This window comes from Scyliorhinus canicula, chromosome 6 (genome assembly GCF_902713615.1).
Source record: "Scyliorhinus canicula chromosome 6, sScyCan1.1, whole genome shotgun sequence".
In the NCBI taxonomy this organism is placed as follows: domain Eukaryota; kingdom Metazoa; phylum Chordata; class Chondrichthyes; order Carcharhiniformes; family Scyliorhinidae; genus Scyliorhinus; species Scyliorhinus canicula.
Window position 1 is genome coordinate 152,003,920 of NC_052151.1, and position 19,360 is coordinate 152,023,279.

Here is a 19,360-nt window from a genome sequence, read left to right on the forward strand (position 1 = left end):
AGAAATTTCTTCAGCCAGAGAGTGGTAGGTCTGTGGAATTCATTGCCACAGAGGGCGGTGGAGGCCGGGACATTGAGTGTCTTTAAGACAGAAATTGATAAATTCTTGATTTCTCGAGGAATTAAGGGCTATGGGGAGAGAGCGGGTAAATGGAGTTGAAATCAACCATGATTGAATGGTGGAGTGGACTCGATGGGCCGAATGGCCTTACTTCCACTCCGATGTCTTATGGTCTTATGGTCTTAAGATATCCATCCCAGTGGTGGGGACAGAGAGGTGTGAAGATATCCATCCCAGTGGTGGAGACAGAGAGGTGTGAAGATATCCATCCCAGTGGTGGAGACAGAGAGGTGTGAAGATATCCATCCCAGTGGTGGAGACAGAGAGGTGTGAAGATATCCATCCCAGTGGTGGGGACAGAGAGGTGTGAAGATATCCATCCCAGTGGTGGGGACAGAGAGGTGTGAAGATATCCATCCCAGTGGTGGGGACAGAGAGGTGTGAAGATATCCATCCCAGTGGTGGGGACAGAGAGGTGTGAAGATATCCATCCCAGTGGTGGGGACAGAGAGGTATGAAGATGTGGAATCCGCGTTGGACCCAGAGGACATTAGGAATTATATCAGGTTGATGCAGGCAGGTAAAGTTTCTGCCCTGATGGTTTCCCCATTGAATTTTACAAGAAGCTTCCAGAACAGTTAGTCCCTCTAATTTTAGATATGTTTAATGACTTATTTTCCTGGGGCTTGTTACCTATTACACTTGCGCAAGTCCATGAAGCAGATTTGAACTGCTGAGGCAGTACATGTCCAAATGCAGCAAGACCTGGACAATATCAAGGCTTGGGCTGGCAAATGGCAAATTACATTCATGCCACACTGGTGCCAGGCAATGATCATCCCGTACAAGAGAGGATTTAATCACCGCCCCTTGACATTTAATGGCATTACCATAGCTGAAAACCCCACAATCAACATCCTAGGTGTTAGCATTGATCAGAAACTGAACTAGACTAGCCACATTAATACTGTGGCTACCAGGGCAGATCAAAGGCTAGGAATCCTACAGCGAGTAACTCACCTCCTGACCCCTCAAAGCCTGCCCACCATCTACAAGGCACAAGTCAGGAGTGCAATGGAATACTCTCTACTTGCCTGGATGAGTGAAACTCTAACAATACTCAAGAAGCTCAACACCATCCAGAACAAAGCAGCCCACTTGATTACTCCCCCTTCCACAAACATTCAAACCCTCCACCACTGATGAACAGTGACAGCCATGTGTACCATCTACAAGATGCACTGCAGTAACTCACCAAGATTCCTTACACAACACCTTCCAAACCGACGGCCACTACCATCTAGAAGGTCAAGAGCAGCAGATACCTGGAAACCGCACTACCTAGTCCTAGAGGTTCCCCACCAAGTCACTCACCACCCTGACTTGGAAATATAGAACATAGAACATAGAACAGTACAGCACAGAACAGGCCCTTCGGCCCTCGATGTTGTGCCGAGCAATGATCACCCTACTCAAACCCACGTATCCACCCTATACCCGTAACCCAACAACCCTCCCTTAACCTTACTTTTTAGGACACTACGGGCAATTTAGCATGGCCAATCCACCTAACCCGCACATCTTTGGACTGTGGGAGGAAACCGGAGCACCCGGAGGAAACCCACGCACACACGGGGAGGACGTGCAGACTCCGCACAGACAGTGACCCAGCCGGGAATCGAACCTGGGACCCTGGAGCTGTGAAGCATTTATGCTAACCACCATGCTACCGTGCTTCCCATACATCGCCGTTCCTTCACTGTCGCTTGGGCAACATCCTGAAACTCCCTCCTTAATAACACAGTGGGTGTACCTACACATGAAGGACTGCAGCGGTTCAAGAAGGCAACTCTGCCACCTTCTGAAGGGCAACTAAAGATGGGCAATAGATGCTGGCCTAACCAGCGATGCCCACATCCCATACATTAATTTTTTAAAAGCCTCTATTTACCTGATCATTAAGAAAGGCAGAGGAGTGATCTTCTGGCCTTGTTACGCTCTCGCTCGAGCAAAACGAGGCTGGTGAATAGCTGGGGAGGCCGAAAACGAGATCCACGCCAGGCGCCAAACAGCTAGTGATCCAACCGGTCCGCTCCCATAGGTGAAATCGGAATCTCGCCGTAGCATGACGAGAAACCAATTATCACCCTTATGCCCCATTTCCATACAATTAACGAGAACTACCCCCTATCCAACGGCCTCCCATCATTCAGTGGCCTCCCCAGCAAGTGGTCGCGCTGGTGCCAACTAGTACTCCTTTTTAAAAATGCGAACCTGGTGGAAGGGCTTCTGTGGGAGCTGAGGAGATGATAGCCATCTTTTCTCACAGGCAAAGAGCCCGGTGGCGCTGGGCTTCCTGCCCCTGTGCTCGGCAGCGGATGGGGGACCCTCTGCAGTGGTGGGCCACCATGGAAGGTGAGGGGCACTGGGAGGGGGGGAGCAACAATGGGGCAACTACTCCCTGCACCACCATGCCAACCCTGGATCAGGTGTACCCACCCGTTCCTGGCGCAACCCTTGTTCCTACCTGTCTGTCCCACCCATAACCCCCATCGACTGCCGTGGCCTCTGGATGTGCGACTGAAGGCTATTGCTAATAGGGAATTGGCAACCGTGATTAAGTGAGCACTTCACAGATGCCAAGTGGATTCCCGTGGGTGGGCGGACCATGTAGCATGTGGGACCCATTGCCTAGCATCCTAATCACACCTTGATGGCTGAACACTATATTTTAATACTGGGGGGGGGAGGGGGGGGGGGGGGGGGGGGCAACAACACACAAGCAACATCCAACTTCCAAACACGCAGGGATTGGACACAGCTCCGGGGGACATGTCCAGAGCCGGAGGGTGCGTGAGTGTCATGGGGAGGGGACCAGCGCCCAATCCGGTTGACGTAAGCTGTTGTCTGGGGAACAGGGTCTGGAGTCCAGAGAGGGGTGCCCACTGTGGCTGGGTGGGCGTGGGCAAGGCATTCTGGGTAGGGGTGGCTTGGGGGGAATCAGTGGGGGGGAGAATTGAAGGTCCCGGGGTGGGAGCTACCACTGTTTGTCAGTCTAACACCCTCTCCCACTTCTTTACAGATATTGAACACTGGCAGGGATGTTGGACGCAGAGGTTGCCCTAGTGGTGCTGGTGCTACGCGATGCGGCCAGACGCCGGAGAAGGCGGCAGCAGAGCATCTGCAGATGTTCGAGGTGGCAGCTCATGTGCCGTACTCCGCCCCACACTCTGAGGACCCAGCCACCCATCAGGCCAGGGAGGGACCCAGAGATGGAGTCCCGCGACGGCTCAGCATGTACAGGTGCTGCTGGTCCTTTGAACAAATAATGGACAGCGCGTGCCGCAGGAGGCTCCGCCTCAACAAGGAGATGGTGTGACACCTGTGCCATGTCCTCATGGACTTGGCGGCACGTGGAGGAAGACGACACCCGCTCCCGGTGGCCGTCAAGGTCATCGCAGCACTGAACATTTATGCCTCGGGATCATTCCAGGGCTCGGGCGGGGACCTGTGTGTTATCTCACAGGCCACAGACAACAGGTGCATCCGGCAGGTAACGAATGCCTTGTGTGCCTGGGCAGAAGACTACATCGTGTTAGACATGGACCAAGCCCAGGAGGGTGCCCGGGCAACAGGTTTCTCCACCATCACCAGGATGCCCCAGGGTGTGGGGCGGAGTACGGCACATGAGCTGCCACCTCGAACATCTGTAGATGCTCCAGGGGGTCATAGAAGCCACGCATGTTGTCCTGCGGTCACCAGGCCATCTGGGGGGTGCCCTATATCAACAGAAAGGGGTTCCACTCTCTCACCATTCAACTCATCTGCGACCACCAGATGAAGATAATGCACGGAGGCTGCAGGACAGGCGGCAGTGAGGGTCCGGCAAGCTCGGAGGGCCGGGAAGGCCCTCATACTGACCTGATTCACCAAGGGCATGGTCTGGTCCATCATCGCTTTCTTACCCACCCACCCACCCCCATTTCCCACCCTCCCAGGGTGTGTGTCTCATCACTTCAGGGTACTGGGACTATGTCGGCACTGTCCGTGGGTCACTGCCGAGGGTAGTGGGGTGATGATAACCCGCAGAGAGCTGGGCACTGGTGCTCACGACCCACTGAGAGAGAAAAGTTCTAATTTCCATCTTAAATGGGAGAGCCCGTTGTGGTGATATTCATCACTGTAAATACACAAGGGGTTAATGTAAATACACTAAGAATAAGTAAACACTAGAGGGAGCACCAGAGACATCATGACATTCAGACATACAGCTAATGAACACATAGAATCGATGCCACAATCTATGCCATTGTCTGCCTGTCTGCTGAGTGCTCACTCACACCCATCACTTGCACACAGTGATGCATTATGGAAGAAAGTGACAGAGGCTTCCTACTTGTTGTGCACAAGGGTTTTTATTGTTCAATACAGGTCCCCACTCTCCCAATGGTGTCAACCCACTTATGCTGCCCAGTGTAGGTCATTGACCTTTTTCCGGCACTGGAGGCCGGTCCTCCTGGTCACACTGCCCGCGCTGACAGCTGCCGCCACCTCCTCCCAGGCAGCACTTGCTGCCTTGTGGCTCACCCTCTGGGACCCTCGGGAGAACAGGGCATCTCTTCTGGCCTCCACCGCGTGTAGGCGCCTCCTCAGGTCAGCATCCCTGAATCTTGGGTCAGGTCTCCTCGGTGCCATTGTTGCATCTTAAGAGAATCTGGCAAGGCTTGTCGAGCTGCTCGCTGCAGGCCTCTCCCATATTCTCCGGCCGCGTTGTGCTCTCACTAAAGCGCAATGCGGTTGCAGAACCTATCTATCCACAACCCATGCAGTCCCCCCCCCCCCCACCCCGGTTTGCTGCTGCTGCTGACCTCCTCAATGTTCAATGACCTCCTCAATGGGGCCTCACGGTAGCATGGTGGTTAGCATCAATGCTTCACAGCTCCAGTGTCCCAGGTTCGATTCCCGGCTGGGTCACTGTCTGTGTGGAGTCTGCACGTCCTCCCCGTGTGTGCGTGGGTTTCCTCCGGGTGCTCCGGTTTCCTCCCACAGTCCAAAGATGTGCGGGTTAGGTGGATTGGCCATGCTAAATTGCCCGTAGTGTAAGGTTAATGGGGGGATTGTTGGGTTATGGGTATACGGGTTACGTGGGTTTAAGTGGGGTGATCATTGTTCGGCACAACATCGAGGGCCGAAGGGCCTGTTCTGTGCTGTACTGTTCTATGTTCTATGTTCCGCGGGAAAGTCAAGGAATAGTTGCCGCTGCCTGGAAAACCCCAGCAAGGACCCTCTCCAGGCAAACTTTATCCTTTCCAAACTCAGAAACCCAGCCATGTCACTGACCCAAGTCTCCACACTTGGGGGTTTCGCATCCCTCCACATTAACAAGATCTGTCTCCGGGCTACCAAGAAGGCAAAGGCCAGGACTCCGGCCTCTTTCGCTTCCTGCACTCCCGGATCTTCTGACACCCCAAATATCGTTATCCCCACACTCGGCTTTACCCGAGTGTCCAAGAGGACATGGCCTTTGCAAAGCCTCACCAGAATTTTTGACTGGAAAAGATATAGTTCGAGTACATTGGATGGGTCGTTCTTTGTACAATGTGTGCAGGAGGGTTTTCTGACACAATATGTTGACAGGCCAACAAGAGGTGAGGCCACTTTGGATTTGGTTTTGGGTAATGAACCAGGCCAGGTGTTAGATCTGGAGGTAAGTGAACACTTTGGAGACAGTGACCACAATTCGGTGACCTTTACATTAGTGATGGAAAGGGATAAGTATACCCCGCAGGGCAAGAGTTATAGCTGGGGGAAGGGCAATTATGATGCCATTAGACATGACTTAGGATGTGTAGGTTGGAGAAGTAGGCTGCAAGGGTTGGGCACACTGGATATGTGGAGCTTGTTCAAGGAACAGCTATTGCGTGTTCTTGATCAGTACGTACCAGTCAGACAGGGAGGAAAGGGTAGAGCGAGGGAACCGTGGTTTACCAAAGAAGTGGAATCTCTTGTTAAGAGGAAAAAGGAGGCCTATGTGAAGATGAGGCGTGACGTTTCAGTTGGGGCGCTTGATAGTTACAGGGAAGCGAGGAAGGATCTAAAGAGAGAGCTAAGACGAGCAAGGAGGGGACATGAGAAGTCTTTGGCAGGTAGGATCAAGGAAAACCCAAAAGCTTTCTATAGGTATGTCAGGAATAAAAGAATGACTAGGGTAAGAGTAGGGCTAGTCAAGGACAGTGGTGGGAAGTTGTGTGTGGAGGCTGAGGAGATAAGCGAGATACTAAATGAATACTTTTTGTCAGTATTCACTCAGGAAAAAGATAATATTGTGGAGGAGAATGCTGAGACCCAGGCTATTAGAATAGATGGCATTGAGGTGAGTAGGGAAGAAGTGTTGGCAATTCTGGACAAGGTGAAAATAGATAAGTCCCCGGGGCCTGATGGGATTTATCCTAGGATTCTCTGGGAAGCCAGGGAAGAGATTGCTGAGCCTTTGGCTTTGATTTTTAGGTCATCATTGGCTACAGGAATAGTGCCAGAGGACTGGAGGATAGCAAATGTGGTCCCTTTGTTCAAGAAGGGGAGTAGAGATAACCTCGGTAACTATAGGCCGGTGAGCCTAACATCTGTGGTGGGTAAAGTCTTGGAGAGGATTATAAAAGATACGATTTATAATCATCCAGATAGGAATAATATGATTAGGGATAGTCAGCATGGTTTTGTGAAGGGTAGGTCATGCCTCACAAACCTTATCGAGTTCTTTGAGAAGGTGACTGAACAGGTGGACGAGGGTAAAGCAGTTGATGTGGTGTATATGGATTTCAGTAAAGCGTTTGATAAGGTTCCCCACGGTCGGCTATTGCAGAAAATACGGAGGCTGGGGATTGAGGGTGATTTAGAGATGTGGATCAGAAATTGGCTAGTTGAAAGAAGACAGAGAGTGGTGGTTGATGGGAAATGTTCAGAATGGAGTTCAGTTACGAGTGGCGTACCACAAGGATCTGTTCTGGGGCCGTTGCTGTTTGTCATTTTTATAAATAACCTAGAGGAGGGCGCAGAAGGATGGGTGAGTAAATTTGCAGACAACACTAAAGTCGGTGGAGTTGTAGACAGTGCGGAAGGATGTTGCAGGTTACAGAGGGACATAGATAAGCTGCAGAGCTGGGCTGAGAGGTGGCAAATGGAGTTTAATGTGGAGAAGTGTGAGGTGATTCACTTTGGAAAGAATAACAGGAATGCGGAATATTTGGCCAATGGTAAAATTCTTGGTAGTGTGGATGAGCAGAGGGATCTCGGTGTCCATGTACATAGATCCCTGAAAGTTGCCACCCAGGTTGATAGGGTTGTGAAGAAGGCCTATGGTGTGATGGCCTTTATTGGTAGAGGGATTGAGTTCCGGAGCCATGAGGTCATGTTGCAGTTGTACAAAAATCTAGTACGGCGGCATTTGGAGTATTGCGTACAGTTCTGGTCGCCTCATTATAGGAAGGACGTGGAAGCTTTGGAACGGGTGCAGAGGAGATTTACCAGGATGTTGCCTGGTATGGAGGGACAATCTTATGAGGAAAGGCTGATGGACTTGAGGTTGTTTTCGTTAGAGAGAAGAAGGTTAAGAGGTGACCTAATAGAGGCATACAAAATGATCAGAGGGTTAGATCGGGTGGACAGCGAGAGCCTTCTCCCGCGGATGGAGGTGGCTATCACGAGGGGACATAGCCTTAAATTGAGGGGTAATAGATATAGGACAGAGGTCAGAGGTGGGTTTTTTACGCAAAGAGTGGTGAGGCCGTGGAATGCCCTACCTGCAACAGTAGTGAACTCGCCAACATTGAGGGCATTTAAAAGTTTATTGGATAAGCATATGGATGATAAGGGCATAGTGTAGGTTAGATGGCCTTTAGTTTTTTTTCCATGTCGGTGCAACATTGAGGGCCGAAGGGCCTGTACTGCGCTGTATCGTTCTATGTTCTATAATTCTTTAAGCGCCGGCCTTGTCCAAAACATATGGACATGGTTTGCTGGGCTCCCTGAACATCTCACACACCTGTCCTCCACCCCAAAGAACTTGCTCATTCTCGCCACTGTCTTGTGCGCCCCGTGCACCACCTTAAACTGAACCAGGCTAAGCCTGGCACAAGACGAGGAGGAATTGACCCTGCCCAGGGAGTCCACCCACAGGCCCTCATCCAGCTCCTCACCCAGCTCCTCGTCCCATTTGCCCTTAAGCTCCTCCGCCGAGGCCTCTTCCGCCTCCTGCAGCTCCTGGTATATGTCTGATACCTTTCCGTGTCCTACCCACATGCCCGAGACCGCCCAGTCCTGTATCCTGCGGGAAGGCAGCAGCAGAAATTCCACCACCTGCTTCTTCAAGAAAGCACGGACTTGCAGGTACCTAAAGGTATTCCCCAGGGGCAAAAGAAATTTCTCCTCCAGTGCCTACAGGCTAGAGAAAGTTCCATCTATAAACATGGCCCCCATCCTTTTGATACCCGCTCTGTGCCAGCTTAGAAACCCTTTGTCTATTCTACCCGGGATGAACCTGTGGTTGTTTCGTATCGGGGTCCAGACTGAGGCCCCTACCTCCCCCTTGTGCCGTCTCCACTGACCCCAGATCCTCAGTGCCGCCATCACCATCGGGCTCGTGGTGTACCGTGCCGGCGGGAGTAGTAGCGATGCCGTTATCAATGCCCCAAGCTAGTATCCCTGCAAGATGCCTCCTCCAACCTTTTCCACGCCCCCCCCCCCCCCCCCCACCCCCCCCCCCCCCCCACCCATTTCCGAATCATGGATATATTCGCTGCCCAATAATAGCTGCAGAGGTTCGGCAGCGCCAGCCCCCCAGCACCCCTCCCCCCCGACTGCGCTCTAAGAACAGTCTTTTAACTTGCGGGGTCTTGTTTGCCCACACAAATCCCGTGATAATAAATGTGAGGTAATGCATTTTGGAAGGTCTATGCAGGTAGGGAATATACAGTGAATGGTAGAACCCTCAAGAGTATTGAAAGTCAGAGAGATCTAGGTGTACAGGTCCACAGGTCACTGAAAGGGGAAACGCAGGTGGAGAAGGTAGTCAAGAAGGCATACGGCATGCTTGCCTTCATTGGCCGGGGCATTGAGTATAAGAATTGGCAAGTCATGTTGCAGCTGTATAGAACCTTAGTTTGGCCACACTTGGAGTATAGTGTTCAATTCTGGTCGCCACACTACCGGAACGATGGGGAGGCTTTAGAGAGGGTGCAGAAGAGATTTACCAGGATGTTGCCTGGTATGGAGGGCGTTAGCTATGAGGAGCGGTTGAATAAACCCAGTTTGTTCTCACTGGAACGACAGAGGTTGAGGGGCGACCTGATAGAGGTCTACAAAATTATGAGGGGCATAGACAGAGTGGATAGTCAGAGGCTTTTCCCCAGGGTAGAGGGGTCAATTACTAGGGGGCATAGGTTTAAGGTGCAAGGGACAAGATTTAAAGTAGATGTACGAGGCAAGTTTTTACACAGAGGGTAGTGGGTTCCTGGAACTCGCTGACGGAGGAGGTGGTGGAAGCAGGGACGATAGTGACATTTAAGGGGCATCTTGATAAATACATGAATAGGATGGGAATAGAGGAATATGGACCCAGGAAGTGTAGAAGATTGTAGTTTAGTCGGACAGCATGGTCGGCACGGGCTTGGAAGGCTGAAGGGCCTATTCCTGTGCTGTACTTTTCTTTGTTCTTTGAAACCTCAGTTGGTCCAAGAATTGCTTCATCCCTTCCCTCCCCTCCGGGGGTTCTGACTCATACAATTACCATAGAAATCCTTGAAGACCTCATTGATCCTTTCCGAACTCAGAACCGTGTTACCTCCCCTGTCCCTAATTCCTCCAATTTCCCTGGCCGCCTCTCTCTTCCGTGACTTAATATGAGAGTGCGTCTTTCTCAGAAACTAGCTGGCATCAGGATAGTAATTGCGACACTCTTCAATATGAACATGCATATGTACATTAAAAAAACAAATTAGGAGCAGTGTAGGGCATTTGGCCTCCCCGAGCCTACTCCGCCATTCAATAAAATCATGACTGATCTGATTGTGATCTCAACTCCATTTCCCCCAATAACCTTTAACTCCTTTGTTTCCCGAGAATCTATCTACTGCTGCCTTTAAAATATTCAATGACCCTGTCCCGACCGCCCTCTGGGGAAGAGAGTTCCACAGACTTACGACCCACTGAGAGAGAAAAGTTCTCCTCATCCCCATCTTAAATGGGAGACCCCGTTGTGGTGATATGCATCACAGTAAATACACAAGTGGTTAATGTAAATACACTAAGACTAAGTAAACACTAGAGGGAGCACCAGAGACGCCATGCCATGCAGGCATACAGCTAATGAACATGTAGAATAGGACACGACCAATGGGCAGTCAAGACACCCAGAGGTGACACGACCACAAGAGGGCATTACACAACCCATGTATAAGGACAGGGCACACATGCTCTGTCTCTTTCCACAGGCAACACTTAGAGAGTAGGACAGGAGCAGATCAGAAGCATTGCACCCACCACGTGGCTTAGAGCAGACTGGTTATTTAGACTGAGTTACTATAGCAAGATTAGCAGTAGAGTCAAACTCATAGAGAACTGTGTTAATGGTTCAATAAATCACATTGAACTTACTTCAAAGTCTGGAGTATCTTTTGGTCAAAGCTGCACCGAGTCGCAGCCTGTGTTATCCCAGAGTACATAGCGCAACACCCGTGGCCGGGATTCTCTTAAAATGCGGCTAGGTGTTCACGCCGGCATCAATGGACCTCTTGGCCCAGCGATTCTGTTGTCCACAGGGGGGCAGCAAGGTGCTGGAGTGCTGTGCGCTGCTCCAGCTGCCGTATGCAACCCTGCACTCCTCGCCGGGGGTCCACGCATGCGGGCGGCTGTTGGCCGCGGGTCCGCACATGCAATGGTGGCCGCTTGCACGCCGGCACCGGGCAACATGGCAGAGCCACACAGCGGGAGCCCTATGTCCTCTTCACAGCTAACTTTCCTTACCTAGTTTTGAATCATCAGCAATATGGGTTCTAGATTTTCCAACTAAAATAAATGTTTTGCAAAAATCAATTATCAGCTTGTGGTTTGGAACACAGGAGCATAAAAAACAAAAACTTCTATTAAATTAAGACTTTTAACCCATGACAGGGTGGATTGCTGATTCAGCAGCCATTATCTAGGTTACCAGCATGTAGTATAGGACTTCATTATCTTCGACACCCCATGCTGTGAAGTGACCAGTGCTGATCCTATTTGGTAGAGGGCTCTTCTTTATCACGTCTGTACAGCCTTTCTTGAGAGTGTGTACTGATTGTACTTTGGAACAAGAGGTTGAGCAATTTAGTTCTCTGTAAAATAGTAACAGCCAAAATGAGTATAATTATTGTAGCGTATCATAAAACCTTTGAAATTTTAACAACTTTTACATTAAATTTCACAAGTCTGCAAACTGTATACTGTACAATGATAATTTGGCCGTTGTGCGTGACAAGAAATGTTCACAATCAGCACTTCAGCTCATGCAAAAACAGATGCAAAAAGCTTTACTGCAGTTAAAAAAGAATTCAAGAATACCTGGTCATATTATTACCATTAGATTTAGGACATTAATATACTCTGCAATAAATATGAATTTATAAATGGCATCAGTGATGTTAAATAGAATTAAGCAGTGACAGCTTCATTAGTAATTGACAGAACGAGCATATTCAAAGTTGAACAGAGAACAGGGTGGAAACCAGGACATAGGGAGGTGGAAGTGTCATTTTCCAACTCTGTTGCAAAGTTGATGTAACATTCCAGGGTGACATACCATCAGATGGAATATAAAGTTGAGTTATACTCATTCACAGAGCATCCTTATTATTCAGCAATTCACCACATTCTGATTAAATAAATGCTTTTATGGTAATACAAAAGCATTGGACATCAGCAAAATACATGTTTTTAACAAGCTACTAATGGAAAGCCTCCAATTCTTGACGCCAAACGAACATGTTCCTTTATTAACTTAACCTTTCAGCAGTTGTTAATTATTAAATGTTACTCAAAACGAGAAATGAAAGGCAGTAGCAAACCTTTTGGGCGCAATTTCATTGATTGGTGTTTCAGCCAGTCGTTTGTGTGGCACTTTATTAATTGAAACACAAGTGGAGGCCGCTGGATCCTGCAAATAAACAGACATAGAGTTGATTTGATTCTCTCTGCCCTGCTGTGAGATTTACGCTCCAGCAAAAAAACAGCAATGAAATCAAGAGAAACCCAAAGGGCAAGAAGATAACTAAGAGTAGAGTCAATTAAAGACTAAAAAGCTCACTAATTTGTGGAGTCAGAAGATGTGAGCATGGCCTTGAAGCAATGTTTTGCGGCTATTTTCCCAATAATAATAATCTTTATTATTGTCCCAAGTAGGGTTACATTAACACTGCAATGAAGTTACTGTGAAAATCCCTTAGTCGCCACACTCCAGCACCTGCTCAAATACACTGAGGGATAATTCAGAATGTTCAATTCACCTAACAAGCACGTCTTTCAGGACTTGTGGGAGAAAACCGAAGCACCCGGAGGAAACCCACTCAGACATGGGGAGAACGTGCAGACTCCATACAGACAGTGACCCAAGCCTGGAATCGAACCCAGGTTCCTGGCACTGTGAAGCAACAGTGTGAAACACTGTGCTACTGTGCCGCCTAAAGTGGGAGCGATGAAACAAACATTGTTGTTAAGGAAGAGTGTGAAATATTGGATGTGATAAATATAATGAGGGAGGAAATGTAAAGGTGTTTAGCATCTTTGGAAGTGGATAGGTCACCAAGTCCAAATAGGCCACAATTCTCCATCCATTCTCTGGCGGTGGGATTCTGTGGTCCCGTCGGCAGCGCATCCTGGTTTCCCAGGGGCGTGGGTGGCTTCAATTAGAATTCCCATTGACAGCGGTGGGAGCAGAGAATCCACCGGCCAGCGAACAGGTGCTGCCTAGAAACACGCATTTGGGAGACCGGAGAATCCCACGCAAAGGAATATGAGTAGGCCATTCAGCCCGTCAAGCCATCTCCACCATTCAACACGATCATGGCTGATCGGAAACTTCAATGCCCATAACCCTTTTCGTTATTGTTAATCAGAAATCTATCCATCTCTAACATGCTCAATGACTGAGCTTCCACAACCTTCTGGTGTAGAGAATTCCAAAGATTCTCAACCCTATGGGTAAAGAAATTTCTCCTCATCTCGGTCCTTAGTGGCTTCCCCCTGACTTTGACATCATGCCCCCTGGTTCTGGACTCCCCAGCCAAGAGAACCACCTTACATGCGTCTACCCTTTCTTTTCATTTAAGTATTTTGTAGGTTTCAATTAAATCAGGTCTCATTCTTCAAAACTCTAGGGAATATAGGCCCAGTTTGGCGAATCTCTCTTCATAAGGTAGTCCTGCCATCTCCAGAACAAGTCTGGCGAACTTTGTTGCACTCCCTCTATGGCAATAATATATTTTCTGAGGTAAGGGGATCAAAACTGAACACAGTATTCTAGATGCTGTCTAACAAGCTTCTATACAATTGAAGCAAGGCTTCACTAGCCATGTAGGCAAATCTTCTTGCAATAAAGACTAATATTCCATTTGCCTTCCTAATAGCTTACTCCATCTGCGTGCTAGACTTCAGTGGCTTATGGACAAGGACATAAGGTCCCTTTGTACATCGATACTTCCTAATTTCCTACCATTTCGGAGTACTCTGCACATCTGTTCCTTCCACTGAAGTGCATTACCTCACATTTTTCCACATTACCTTCCCTCTACCATATTCTTGCCCACTCACCAAGTCTATCCAAATCCTCCTGTAGTCGTTTTGCATCTTCCTCAAAATATACGTTCCAACCTATGTTCGTATCATCTGCAAACTTCAAAATATTACATTTGGTCCCCACATCCAAATCATTGATCGATATTGTGAATGGCTTAGGCCTTAGTAATGATCGTTGCCGTACCCCACTAGCCACAGCCTGCCAACACAAGAATGGCCCGTTTATTCCTACTCTCTGTTTTCTGCCTGTTAGTCAATCCTATTATCAATGCCAGTATACCACCTCCTATCCCATGTATGTTTAATTTGCTCATCAACTTCCTGTGGGGACTTGATCAAAAGCCTTCTGAAAATCAAAATATACTATGTCCACCAACTCTCCTTCATCAATTTTGTTAGTAACATCCTCAAACATCCCAACAAACATGATTTTCGATTTGTAAATTCATGCTGACTATTATTATCCGAGTGGTCATTTACCTTTATAAGGAAAGGTATCCCAGGCTGCAAAAGCTCTGACTACCATGTTCCAATACACTGTGACCACTTGTGTGGTGCCAAAGTACAGGAGGACTACTAATGTTGCACTGTTGTTTAAAAAATGGAGGAAGGTATAGCCAAAGTAATTGCAGGCCAGTCAACCTAACCTCGATTGAAGAGCAATTAGTGGAAAGATTTCTAAGAGTCACTGTAAATCATTATATTGAAAGGCACAGATTAATCAAGGAAAGTTAGCATGAACTTGTTAAGGAAAAACCCAATCTGACTAACTTGTTGAATTGTTTGACAAGGCCGCAAGGAGAGTTGCTTGATTGGTATCATTTATCTGTTTTTTAGTGAGGCTTTTAACAAGCTCCCATATGGCAGAGTGTTTATGTTTCTTACATTGCAATGTCAGAATTTCAGAATGTATTTGAAAGGAATATCCCTCTGCAGTGCCAGAAGAAGACTGAGGTCATTGCCTTCATAAGGCAAAATAAGGTGGAAGGAAGATTACTCTATTGGTGAGAGATGGAACACATATTATCACTGAACCAATCAGCACATGAAACGTTTACAGGTCCCCTGAACTTCAAAACAGAACTCTGGTTTATGCCAGTGCAGCATTTTAATTTTTTTCTATGGGTCAAAGTTTCGAATGCTGGAGGGGGTCGGCACCGGGTGCACAAGGTCAGAGGCCTAGAGGTCGTCTCTGGATTTCAACGCTCCCAAGACAATTATTAAAGTGCTGGGGGAGGAGGGGAAGGGGGAGGAACAGGAACCCCCTCGCTTCCAAACAGAAGTCCATTTAGCTCCTTTCGGAGCTTGCGAAGAAGCCAGGAAGGGCAAATTTCAAAAAGGATTTTGGTGAACCTGTACAGTCTGGTGCACATTAGTTCTCAACTGTCAGATTCAAAGTGTGGTGATCAGAAAGTTCTTTTTAACTGGATAAAAAGTGTCCATTGATGGCAGTCTTGAGCTGGGACATGTACACTACCTCCATTTCGGCCTTATGGCCACTCTTCTTCCCGTTAACGCGACTGGTCCTCTGAGGAGCTGGCTGATCTCAGTGGCAATACAGCGGCCTGATTGGGTGAAGAGCTCCCCTTCTGCCCAATTGGAGCATTTGCACTTCAAAATAGGGTCACGTTAGCAACATACCTGAGGTGTGAGATCAGTATTTAGAATTTATCCACACATTGGGTTACTGGTCCCACTTTGAAATTCTGGCCCAATGTCCGTGCGTTTTTTCAAAGGTGGCCAACCTGATGCGCTGAACTCTCTTTCACCAGGAATAATGTTGAAACTGTGCAAATGAATTGCATATTGGATGCAGCATAAGACATTTCTCACCCCATCAGAAACTGGATTCAAACACAAAGTTCAAATTCGGGGCCATTTCCATATTGGGTGAGCTGGGGCGGGTCCAATGTTTGTGGTCAGGCCTCATTTACATTGACTAGGTGAGCTGCCAGCACTAATCACAGTGTTCATCAGCAGCTCGATGATTGGGAGGGTGGGGAATCTGATGGGGCAGTGTTATAACCTGCCTGCTTACCACCGGCTGGGAACTAATGGCAATCCCACAATCCTTTGGGATTATTAGCTTCCCCAATGAGGTGAGGGGGGGGGGGGGGGGGGGGGGGGGCGGAGAAATCATTAGCAGATTCCCTGCATAAATGAATCTGGCCAGTTTGGAACCGGCTAGAGGAGAGTGAGCATCAAGGGAAGTTGTTGCTGCTGTTGTATATATATGTTATTGTAAATAATTATTATTTCTTTCAATCCTTTAAGTCATGCTGGATTCTTTGTGGCCCTCACAAAATTGGCGACGAGGGTTAAAGTGAATAGCTGTCTACACTGCTGAAGCCACCTCCCTGGATTTGTGTTGGATACAGGTTGGAAGTTGTTTCTTATTACACCATGCCTCTGTATGGACGTTTGGGTGTTTTTGATGCTGCGCTGGAAAGCTGGAGCCAGTACGCACAATGGATGCATTACTATTTCCGGGCAAACAACATCACCAAAAATGAGCACCAGGTGGTCATATTGCTCACCGCCAGCGGCCCGCATACGTTTGGGGTGATTAGGAGCCTTACGTACCCAGCTGCGCTGGACACCAAAACGTTTGATGAACTTGTGAACTTAGTGGGGCAACATTTTAACCCAACCCCATCCACGATAGTCCAACGTTACCGGTTTAATACCTCTGAGAGGACCCCAGGAGAATCCCTTGCCGAGTTTCTATCCAGGCTACGCAGGATTGCGGAGTACTGTGACTATGGTAAGACCTTGTCAGAAATGTTACATGACCGTTTGGTTTGTGGTATTAACAATATGGCCACCCAGAGAAAGTTGTTAGCTGAACCAACATTGACTTTTCAACAGGCAATTCAAATAGTATTGTCCCAAGAGAGCGCAGAACGAGGAGTGCAAGAGCTACAGGGAATGGAGGTGCATGCCTTGGGGAGCAACCCCTTCCCACCGAAAGCGTCCCCCCACAGCTCTGCAGTACCTTGGGCGAGGCGACGTCCGGATCGACGCCAGTGGCCGTCGGACATTCCTCCCCGAAGGAAGCCTTCTCCAGAACCAATGAATGAGGAGCCATGTCCGTGTCAGACTTGTGGGCGCCGACCCCATCGCGGATGCCGGTCCTGGGGGTGCTAGAGAAGCCGTTTTTCCAACAGAAACTTGGGCCAGCCCAGGGGCCCTTTCATTTGGATGAACCTGCGGCGACTACTCCTGAAGATGTGGAGACGGAGGACGACTGCCTGCAGCTGCATTGTGTGGCAGCTCCCCGTGTAGCCCCCATTAAGGTCACAGTATGGGTCAATGGTCACCTGCTTGAGATGGAGTTGGACACTGGCGCAGCGGTCTCCATGATCGCCCAGAGGACATTAGACCACATCAAGCAGGGTATACAAACCCTTACATTAACTGATACACAGGCCAGGTTTACCACCTACACGGGGGAACCATTGGACATTGCAGGAACTATGATGACCCCTGTTGTTTATGGACGCCAGGAGGGGCGTTTCCCACTTATCGTGGTGCGCGGCCAAGGGCCCAGCCTGTTGGGTCGGGACTGGTTGCGCCATTTGCGGCTGCAGTGGCAGCACATCCTCCAAACAGTTTCTGGAGGGTTGACTGAGGTGCTAGGACGATACCTAGATGTATTCCAGCCCGGTTTGGGGAAATTAAAAGGGGCTGTAGCCCATATCCAAGTCGAACCAGGAGCCACGCCGCACTATTTCCGAGCGTGCCCGGTGCCTTACGCCTTGCTCGAGAAGGTAGAAGGGGAGCTCACTCGTTTGGAGACTTTGGGTATCATCAGGCCCGTCCGTTTCACTGACTGGGCAGCACCAATTGTACCTGAAATGAAGCCAGATGCCACAGTTCGCTTGTGCGGCGACTATAAACTTACAGTGAACATCTCTTCCCGACTTGACCGATATCCAATGCCTCGCATAGAGGATCTCTACGCGAAGCTTGCAGGCGGACTCTCGTTCACAAAATTAGATATGAGTCATGCCTACCTACAGTTGGAGCTGGACCCTGCCTCCCGTCCATATGTAACGATTAATACACACCAGGGCCTGTATGAATATACACGGTTGCCTTTTGGAGTATCCTCTGCCTGTGCTATTTTTCAACGTGTCATGGAGGGCATTTTGAGAGGTTTACCATGTGTCGCTGTCTACTTGGGCGACGTTTTGATTACAGGGATGTCGGAGCAGGAACATTTGGAAAATTTGGAGGCTGTCCTTAGATGCTTTTCGGAGGCTGGAGTCCGTTTATGTCGCACAAAGTGCGTCTTTCAGTCGAAGGAAGTTGTCTACCTGGGTTATCGGATGGACCGCGAAGGTTTGCACCCAGTCGCAGAGAAGGTGTGCACAATGAACAGGCCCCCGCCCTGACTGACACTTCGTATCTTCGTTCTTTTCTCGGTCTCGTAAACTATGACGGAAGTTCCTCCCCAATCTGGCAACTACGCTGGCCCCGTTGCACCTTCTGCTCAAGAAGAATCACACCTGGGTTTGGGGTCAGCCACAAGAAACCGCTTTCCGGTGGGTAAAACATCAATTTGCGTTGTCTGGGTTACTATCATCCTGCAAAGCCTTTGCTTATCACATGTGATGCATCCCCGTATGGTATTGGGGCTGTCCTGTCCCACAAGATGGAGAATGGGGCCGAGCGGCTGATAGCTTTTGCCTCCTGCACATTGACTGCAGCGGAAAAAAAGTACGCGCAGATCGGGAAGGAGGGCCTGGCGGTGGTCTTTGCGGTGAAACACTTCCACCAGTACGTGTTTGGCCGCCACTTACTATCGTGACTGATCATAAGCCTCTGCTGGGACTTTTCCGAGAGGATAAGCCAATACCGCCCATTGCTTCCGCACGGATCCAGCGCTGGGCTTTATTGCTCGCTGCATACGAGTATTCTCTGGAGCACAAACCAGGAACCCAGATAGCGAATGCCGATGCATTGAGCCGACTGCCTTAATCGACCGGCCCCATGTCGACCCCCACGACCGGTGAGTTGGTTGCAACCCTAAATTTTATCGACACCTTGCCTGTCACGGCATCACAGATCCGTGAGCGGACCCAGACGGAGACAGTCCTGTCAAATGTTTGGCACATAGTCCTGTATGGTGGGCAGCATAGACAGCTCCCAGGCGAGTTGTGGGCATTTTCCTCCAAGCTGTCCGAATTCAGCGTGGAAGACAGCATCCTCTTGTGGGGGACGCACGTGATCGTCCCAGAAAAAGGACAGGAACTGATACTAAGATACTTGCACAATGGGCATCCAGGTGCGACCAAAATTAAAATGTTGGCCCGGCGTTATGTCTGGTGGCCAGGCCTTGACACCGACATTGAGAAGGTAGCCCATAACTGCTCCATTTGCCAGGAGCATCAGAGGCTTCTGCCGGCCGCGCCCCTACATCACTGGGAATGGCCAGGGCGTACTTGGGCGCGTTTGCATGCGGATTTCGCCGGCC

The 19,360-nt window shown here is 49.2% G+C and overlaps 1 protein-coding gene across 5 annotated transcripts in view; it reads right to left on the minus strand.

Annotated features, from left to right (window-relative positions):
- LOC119967585 (nuclear pore complex protein Nup153-like) overlaps positions 1 to 19,360 on the minus strand; it is a 77,024-nt gene that overhangs the window by 42,898 nt on the left and 14,766 nt on the right. For all 5 annotated transcript variants that reach the window (XM_038800303.1, XM_038800301.1, XM_038800304.1 and 2 more), the window contains exons 5-6: positions 12,156 to 12,244; positions 11,264 to 11,426 (exon numbers count right to left, since the gene is read on the minus strand). In XM_038800303.1, the coding sequence (XP_038656231.1) occupies positions 11,264 to 11,426; positions 12,156 to 12,244 (252 nt within the window). The remainder of the gene's footprint in view (positions 1 to 11,263; positions 11,427 to 12,155; positions 12,245 to 19,360) is intronic.